This window comes from Necator americanus, chromosome I, assembly GCF_031761385.1.
Source record: "Necator americanus strain Aroian chromosome I, whole genome shotgun sequence".
NCBI classification, from domain to species: Eukaryota; Metazoa; Nematoda; class Chromadorea; order Rhabditida; family Ancylostomatidae; genus Necator; species Necator americanus.
The window spans coordinates 8,164,544-8,173,884 of record NC_087371.1 but is presented as its reverse complement, the minus strand read 5'-3'; the positions used below and the strand labels follow the sequence as shown (position 1 = coordinate 8,173,884).

Sequence of the window (9,341 nt, the reverse complement as noted above, 5' to 3'; positions counted from 1 at the left end):
CAAACGTAAATTTGCAGAAGAACCAGGTGATGCTGATAACTGAATTTCGTCTCTTTTCGAGGACCAGTGCTGGTGAGCGCTTTGCTACACATCCATGCGCAGAAAAACTGCTTTACCTGCCATTGATTTCTCGATGCTCTGACGTCAATCCGGCTGTCTAGTGTTGCATTTATCTCCGGCAGCTTCGTCGGGCTTTCTCCGGCTTTCTACTTCCAAAAATAAGACTGTAGTTGCTTCAGATTCCAGATTTCATGACCTTATGGAATCACCGACTTCGAGTAAATCCCCTACACCAACACGGAGGCATTTCTTGACGAAGTCAACTCAGGACGCAGATTTATGCGCCACTATTGACATCCCGAAAATCCACCCAAGGTAATCTTTTAGTTTGAACTATTACTGCGCTTTCTTTGACATCTTTCGTTGTAATCTCTTAATAAGATACTGCCAAAATTGCTTACTACTGCTTCAGTTTCTTTTTCTTTCTTCTTTTTTTTTTGTTTCGAGACAATCACTTTGGAATGTAAGCGACTGTTCAATTGATTTTAAGTGGTTCCCTGCTTCTTCTCCCTCACTTACATTCATAGATTTTGTAGGTAAAAGAGCTTACTGATCAGAAAGCGTTACATTTCATGTTTCCGGTGGAATGAAACGTTTGTTCCTACTGGAATATATGGCTATGCTGCGTCGGTCGCGTCATTCTACGTACTATTCAATGTTATGCTCTGCGTAAAGAGTCTGAGGATGTCTGCCGAAAAGATGTGGTCCAATGGAAGCTATCTGACTATCTTTGTCGCTTACGCACCAACATCAAGCTATAAAAAAGTTGAAATTTTCTATGTACACTCATAATTCCCATCAAAAACGGAATAGAAAATTTTTGTTCCTACTGGAAACGTTGGAACTCGCCACGCAGGCGCATGGCTCCGGTCTCTTCAGAGTGCAGAGGGGTTTTCACGTACCTCGTAGGAAAAGCACCTTTTTCAGTACGATTAGTGGAGATTGAGTGGGCGACGCTCATACTCGTAATCTACATCTCGAACTCTATATTTCCCCACAGAGATCTCAACATTGTTATCGCGGTGCGCTGCATTTAACAGGATTGAAAAAGTTAGATGAAGAAAAGCAATGCGAGGAAGCAGAGCTTCAAAAAGGATCAGCACGATTGACCACATTCATATTGTACGGAAACTTAGCTTTGATATGGCGAGAATACAAGATGCTACTTTGGCTCACCTTCAACGACATAAAGAAGACCTTCGACTCGGTTGAGACGGAAATGTAACGCAATGTAATGTAAATGAGACGGAATTAGCTAGGCCGGACACATGAAGCGCTAGAGCTGTGAGGGACAGGGTTCCACGCCATATTAGATGCAGTCCAGGAAGACTCGCGACCCGATCGATGGTAGGACCTTTTCCTGAAATCCGTCAAACAAAGATATGATCCTCTGCGTGTCCTCCTCGAAAGGAAAATCTACTGGGCGACTAAAGCTTGCAAACGGGATAAATGTAGGAATTACTGGTGCGTCCGATCAATTCGAAGAACTAAGGGAGTAAGGATGATCGCAGCTGGCAATGAGTAGATTTTGTTTTGTTTTTACTTAAAATTTCATCCCCGTTCAAAATAAGTTCTTCTACCATCACCTACCTATAATACAATCATAAAAAAATAATTTTGTTCGACTATGTTAATTAATTAATGGGGCGGATGTAGTGTAGTGGTTAGAGGTCCCGCATCCTGCACTAACGATCGGAGGTTCGAGTCCGCCTTAGTGCTTACCAATCCTTTCGTCCCTCCGGGGTCGATAAATTGGTACCAGACTTGTCTGGGAGGATAAAAACACTGACTTGACGCATCGGCTAGCTACCGCAAGTCATTGTACAGGCCAGTTACACGTTCGTGAACCTCTAACGATTCTGAATTGAAGTGAATGTAGGGGCGCATCCCAGGCGCATTGATTAACGCCAGAAAGTTTATCCTTTATCCTTTATGTTAATTAATGTCCAAAACTAGAGATAGGGCTACAAAAAAGCAATATCGGAACTACTTGGTGAACTTGCATCTTTATATTGATTGTCAGAACTCTATAAAGAGAAAGGTTGTTGGCTCATAGATAATCTACATGTGATTGCAGTCAAATCGATGATCTCAACAGCACGAGATTAGGCGAAGGCACATTCGGTCACGTAATCAAATGCAGGTTTCGGTTCAATCCTGATTCGCCGTGGGAGTAAGTTCTTTCTATCAAAGCTATCCTCTCAAATGTACATCTTTTTTCTTTGATTTTCTAATTTCTAGTTCGTTTGTTTTTTAAAGTTTATCCAAATAATTCAGTGATGAATTAGCATGGAAAGTGGGAGAAGTAGAATTGCAAGCAAAAGAATGAAGGGTTTAGTTCAGTTTTTTGTTTGTTTCGAAAGAGGAGTGGTAGAAGTTTGCCTTCGTTGGAGAGCTTGGGAACTTTAGTCATGTGTACGGCTTCTGCGCAGTTTTCCCTTGAAATGTATCTTAATGGATGGCATTCCAGAGAAGATAAGTGTCGGTCTGTCTGTTTAGGAACATAGCGATAAAGTATGGTACGGATCCCTCTCATCGAGAAAGTCTAATACGAGAGGCCAAAGTGATCCTCACTCACATAAATCATCCGAACTGCATAAAAATTTTCGGTTTTTACGACTGTCCTAAGAATGGTACGGGTGTTGCAATGGAGTTGATGGATTGCAATCTTGCCTTCTGTGAGTTGTTATGATCTTTACTTGAAGTGAAATAATTCCTAAATCTGTGTATTTTGTAGTGATCACGAAAAGGACTATTGAATATAAAATAGATCATGCTATTTCATGGTTGTACCAGTTATCAGATGCAATGAATTATTTCCATTCGAGGAATCATGTCCACAGAGATCTAAAGTTGCAAAAGTGAGTCCTTCACTTTCGTCCAACTTTTCTTTTCTTCTTAAATTGTTTGATGTTCTTCAGCTGTTTTGTTTCTCTTGCTTTCATTCTGTTCAAAATTTGCTTCAATTAAAAAAAAATAGATCTAAGATCTATGGCTGTGTCGACGAGAATCCCTATCCGCTTCTGATGATTTTTTGTGCATGAACTAAGATGCTTTAATACGGGACTATGCACTTTTGTAATTCTTTTCTTGAAATATGTGATAATCAAGGGTCGCTTTCATTAATTTCTCCTTCAGGAGAAAATAAACAGTGACTTCACTGTAAGAGTAGCGCAAAGTCCAACGGTTGACAAAAGAGCACAGCAAAAAGAAAAGTGAGGTACATCTGGGAAAGGATTGAGTAGCTCTCAGATTCGGTCTCAAAAACAAAAGACAGTTAAAATTGAGAGAGACATGACAGCAGAATGCTCCGTATTGATGCATTTGTACAGATGGACATAACCGCCGCGAAGCGGTTCCGCATTGACTCTAGAATTGTGCAGCAAAGTGGCTTTGTTCTAGGGGGTTAGTACTCGTCTTTTCAATGTTGAGCTAATGATTAAATTTCAACGTGTAGTAAAATCGATAGAAAATTTTGTTTCGAAAAGCATTCTATGCACATTAATTTGAAAGCGATCATGAGTGTGTGCAGTAAAGCTAGTTCGACTGGCTGGACGGATAGTTGCGCCATCGAGTATGCTCGACTAAGGTCGAATTTAGGCAGCGCAGTGAAGAATGCTGTGATGTGATTGACGCTGTGAGTGATTTCGCACAAGTCAGTGGAGTTAGTCGCAGTCAACTTGCGAAACATTCGACGAATTCGAAATAGTTCGTGGAGACGAAGAGGAGCGAAAAGCACAGAAATTTATTTTGTCTCCTCGTAAAACACATTATCTCACCGAAGTACTGTACTACTGGATTAGTGTCCAGCCGCAGGTTTTGGGCGTAAAGGTAAATCGTGAGGAGTCGTGAGCGAACGTATCTGTGTTTTCCACAGAGCACGACAAGGTCCTCAGAGTTTATGTTTATTATTATAGTCTTCCATCCCTTTTTCTCCTTAATTTATTTGTTTTTGAATTTTTTAAACGTTAGTCTACGTATGTTACGAAATTTTAAACTTGTCTAGTGCTCTTTTTTTGTCCTGACTTTCCAAATTTGGTGGATTTCCTTCCTTTTTTGTTTTTTTTTCTTTTTGAATGGATTTTCATCCCTTTTTTCGTATAATAGTGCATGAGTCATCAGGACCAAGTGGCCTCGGTAATATCCTTTTATAGTTGGGTCAAAACGATATGAAGCACAGCTGCATGAGCGGTTGCGCTCGAAGCGGGTGCCGTGGAGCGTAGTGGTTGGGATCGTATGAGGATCCTCGCTACCGCCTCCCATCTCTGCAGATCGCCGTAGTCCCACCTCGATTCCAACCGCTGTCTCCACCGCACCTCTTTGAGCGCAGCCGCTCATGCAACTGTCCGTGCTTCATGTCGTTTTGACTCGACTATTCTTTAGCTGGGTGGTTTGTTTTATTCTAAGTCTTAGTTTGTAAGGATTTAATTTCCTTCCTATATTTTTTCGTATAGCTGTGCATAGTTAACCTTTATCAAGGATTGATTTTGGAATTTTAGCATGACTCCGATTACAACAAGCATGCACAATTACGCACAAAGCGGGACAAAAATTGAATTCTTACAAAATAGGATCATAGGGGAGGGGCCCTAGGAGCAGAACAAATTATAAAACTAATGGAAAAGAATTTTACTAAGACTGCGCAATCCTATTCATGTACTGTTAAACGGAAAGAGTGGTGAAAAATAACACAAACAAAAAGGAGGTTCGGAGAGTCTTTCTTTTCAACCGTAATCACCTGTTACTTGGCTGTTGTTTTTTGTGATACAAAGTACACAGTGAGAAAGGACAGAGAGTTGCTTGCTCTTTCTATTTTCTTTTCCCTGTGTTGCTCATTGTAGTTCCTCACTTAATTTCTTAACGAGGTGTTTTCAATTGTCACGCCTTCATATCGTAGCTCGATTGGTCGTTACCAACTTACGAAGGAGGGATTATTAGTTGCCCAAGTTTAAAGGCAGATAGCATTTCACGAAACTTACGTAATTCGGAAACCTGATGAAAAACATAGAGTGTGAGGTGCGGATCACGAATATTTGCGTGGCACGGTTTACTGTGCTGTAGTCGTCCTAAAAAAGGCGTGAGAACCGCTTTACTTCCCACAAGGTACGCTGAAACGCACCCCAAGTTCCGGTCCCCTCAGCAGCCTATTCGTTGATAATATTCGAATTGGCTGCTGAGGAAACATAATTGATTCTTGACCGTTCGCTGATCGTGGATGCTGCGCCTGCACGAAGGTGGTGCGTTCCAACTTACCTCGTAGGAACGAACGTCGTTTTTTTTTTCTTCACGAATAGGGGGAACTGAGCGGGGTTCGTAATCTACACTCCGAACTCTGAATGTTTCCATCAGGCTTCGACTCTACGTCAATTTCTTGATACGCTGATTTCAATAGTGTATAATCGATTACAGAGACTACATATGATTGGAGAAGAAAATAGAAAAACACCATGCTATATAATAACGCGCTTATTCAATGTTTGTATGTGTGTGTGTGTGTGCTTGTCTGTGTGTCACGAAAATACTCCAGAAAGATGAAAAATGTTCCGTCGGCGGGGATCGAAGCAGCGCTACCCGCTTCGCAGGCGAGCATCCTAGCCACGAACCATTGTCAACATTCACAGAAAGACATGTGAAACACATTACAGGACAGGTTACTCTTAGTTAAAGGCATCACCCCACGAATCTGAGGTGGTGCGGATTTCAGGTGGAGTATTCGCATACGGGATCGTCGATTAAGGAGAGGGGGGTGATTCCGTCCATTCCTTCCTAATTGCCGTAAAAAACGGCTCGGACGATACGGCTTCAAGCGATCCGGCGCTATTTTCTACAATGAGTTCAACCGGAGCGCGCCAGCCTTGTGCACGCGCCGCATCTTCCGGGCCCTTCTTTACGGCAATTAGGAAGAAATGGACGGAATCATCCCCCTCTCCATAATCTACTATCCCGTATACGAATACTCCACCTGAATTCCGTACCACCTCAGATTCGTGGGGTGATGCCTTTAAATGTTATATGGTTTTATGAGCTTGCTCAGCTCTAACTTTACAAAGGAAGATTTTTTTCTAGCTTTTTACCAAGCAAAGATCCCTTTCTAGCCATTATCTTTTGGTCGCAATGACTGATATAGTAGGGTCAAAACGACATGAAGCACGGCGCAGTTGCGCTCGAAGCAAAGACATACTGAACTGCGATTTTTTTCCTACAAAGATTTGTCTGTGAGCTACAGAACCTCATTTACAGCCTTCTACTTTGCAACCGCTATCACACACTGAAAGTATGTGACTTTGGCACATTTACGACGTTACATGAATCAATGACCTTAAACCGAGGCACACCAATAACGATGGCTCCAGAAATCATACGTGGTTCGAAGCAGTATACAGCAAAATGTGATGTCTACAGTTTTGGCATCATCATGTGGCAAATCATAGCGCGGCGGTGAGTTTCATTTCATTAAAATTCTCGAAAAGTTTATAAAAGACTATCATACTCGTTCCTCCGTCCCAAAGCAAAAGATAATTTGCACCGCTATGCAGAAAAATGTGTAGTAAATATTACAGTGACTCACCGTATCTGGCGTCACATCCGCACGATGCTTACGTAATATACTGGAATATAGTAACGACAAACCTGCGACCACCGCAACTAACATGTGATCCTGTATTGTCACGGTTCTATGAAAGGTTATCCGTTTTTCATTAGTTCATGGGGTGAGTGGTGCCATTAGTGTATTATGTAATAGGTGCTGGAACGACGATCCAGACAAGCGGCCAAATAGTGAGCAAGTGATGAGGTACTTTTCGTTGTTGAGAGAGGTAAGTTCGCTTTGTTTTATTTATTTTCTTCCCTGGGCGTGTTTTCACAGTTTTTTCTTTGTGTCAAATCATTCTACTTTTTTCTGTTTTGTTAGCGAGTATTAGTGAGAAAGATTAGAAGATTTAATGTAACTTACAATTATAAATCTTTTCGTAGAAGGATCTTGGGATTTAGTCGGATCAAAATAGCATGGAGCTCGGTGCAGTTGCGTAAACGGCTGTGCAGCGGTACAGAGGAGCGTAGTGGTTAGGATCCAATTGGGACCCATGCTAGCACCACTCAGTTCGCGATGGACCAACCTCAGTCTCAACCGCTCTCTCTACCGCGCCGTTTCAAGCGCAGCCGTTTACGGAACTGCACAGCGTTTCGTGTCGTTTGGGCCTTACTATGTCACCGATACATTTCTTTTGTTTTCTGAACATTAGGTGAGAGGTTTTCCTTCTAAGAGTAGGTGCATATGAACAATGCCTATGAGAGGTTTTTAAAACAGCAAGTTCACTAATTTTTGAAGGTTTAATGAGGTCATAACCTTGCTTTACTTTATAAACATTATGGAATAGTTACGAACCTCTGCTATCTTTTAGGCATTCCCCAATGGTAATGATCCGCTCATAGATAGTACCACAAACGAGCCGGCTATCACCCCTCAACCAAGATCGGTAAATGCGCAATCTCTCCCATATTCTTTCCGGCGATTATTTGATCTTCTCCTTCTCTTTTGTAACCTAATGCTATTCCAGGCCACTCCATCATACCCACGACATCGAAGAGGCCGTTCAGATCAATCGACATTGATACATATTGTGAGCCACCTTATAATTTAGAGATAACTACATAGATGAATAAATACCCCTTTCTAGAACGGCGTACCTAGCACATCTTCCGTAGAAGGTGAAGATGCTACTCCTCAGATGAGGAATATCCGATCTCATTCGGAGATCACTTGCATCCAACAAACCGAGAATGATCGGTCGCGGCTAAGAACACAATCGATCGAAATGCCTGCAAACGTGCTAGATTACATAGATCATTCATTACGCGTATGTCATTCATAAGGATCTTTTTATGTTACATATTCTGTTAGTAAAATCATTACAGAATTATTACAGCCACCTGATCCAATAATCGGCGAAGATGAATCAGAACAAATATACAATGAGCATATCGCTGCTTGTCACGAGCTCTATGACCATGATCTTAGTTTGCAGCGAGCCCTTGCAGACAAGTTAGTTTTTATCCGCGTGACAATATCTTCTGTTTCTTACTGATTTCCTTCAAATTTCTACCTTGATTTGAAGTTGTGCTTGTGCTTTTTTCGACAAGTAGCCGTAGGTTTTTCAAAGGCACGTGGTACAAAAAGCACAAATTTTGTATGAGGATTTCCCAGAAATATCTTTGTATTTTACAAATTAGATACTTTTAGCATGGATAACATTAAAATTAACAATATCTTCGACCATTCTCACCTACATGCTTTCGCTTTCGGTTATTCTCACCTATATGCTTTCACTGCAGTGCTTCCTTTCGACCACTGCTAACAGCGCATACAGCTGTGGGCACACACTGTGAATTGATTGTACTGTAGCGAAACGTTATTACATTGAAAATGTCTGATCTTTTCCTTCCTTTCTGTGTTCCTTCAAGAACTTTATCAGTGGTAGTTACATTGATCATATACAGGGAAGATTCCAATTCCAGGCACAACGCCATTATGAATCTTGCTCATTTGGACGACTATCGGAAACTGTTGGAGCGAAAGGTACTTTAGGATTGTTTATTTTCTCCACTTTTTATCCACTGTTTTTTTTTTCGTTATAGAAACAACTTGAACAACACAGGGATGAAGCACTGAAGAAGATTCAACAACAGTCTTAGAAGATGAGCTCCTACTAGTCACATACATCTTGCCTCGGTTATGAGCTCATGCATGCACATTAAATTAGATGCAGCCTTCTTCCGCAGAGATCAGCTCCTGCAGACATATACCATTAGCTCAGATATGAGTTGAATACTCCCAACTATAGGAACCTTTAGGAAAAATCCTTTTCTTCTCCGAACGTATTTCTTTCTTGCATATGCTATGGACTTCCCCTATAGTATCCCGAGGGCACATGTTTTTTCTTAAGCGCTACTTTTTAAGTGGATAACGTGCTACTTGCCTAACAATTGTACATACAAATAATGTAATCGCTATGGCTTGTAATTCCGAGTGGTTTTCGTAGTAGTACGAACACATAGTGCCAAATTAAATATTTTGATTACGAGTAATAATAAACAGTAGTAGTTAGTAATAATACAGTCGGAGATATTATTGAGATGCATAAAATAAATAAATAATAATAATTAAAGGGTTTTAGATATTCTCTATCACCGAAATATAAATCCTGAAGCCAATAAAATTGAAAGGAAAAACAATCAAGTACACTGCATCCTTTCTTGAAGGATTTTTTCTTCAAGTTTATATC

At 40.9% G+C, this 9,341-nt stretch overlaps 1 protein-coding gene across 1 annotated transcript; it reads left to right on the top strand.

Moving 5' to 3' along the window:
- Positions 1-259: 259 nt before the first annotated feature.
- On the top strand, positions 260-8,751 carry RB195_004861 (uncharacterized protein; the record flags this gene model as incomplete). Its single annotated transcript, XM_064182906.1, has 13 exons — positions 260-375; positions 2,138-2,233; positions 2,560-2,738; positions 2,798-2,921; positions 6,301-6,498; positions 6,621-6,743; positions 6,803-6,875; positions 7,461-7,535; positions 7,617-7,679; positions 7,737-7,916; positions 7,986-8,101; positions 8,575-8,635; positions 8,695-8,751. The coding sequence occupies 13 exons, from the start codon at positions 260-262 to the stop codon at positions 8,749-8,751; spliced, it is 1,461 nt and encodes a 486-aa protein (XP_064034173.1).
- Between the last annotated feature and the right edge of the window lie 590 nt (positions 8,752-9,341).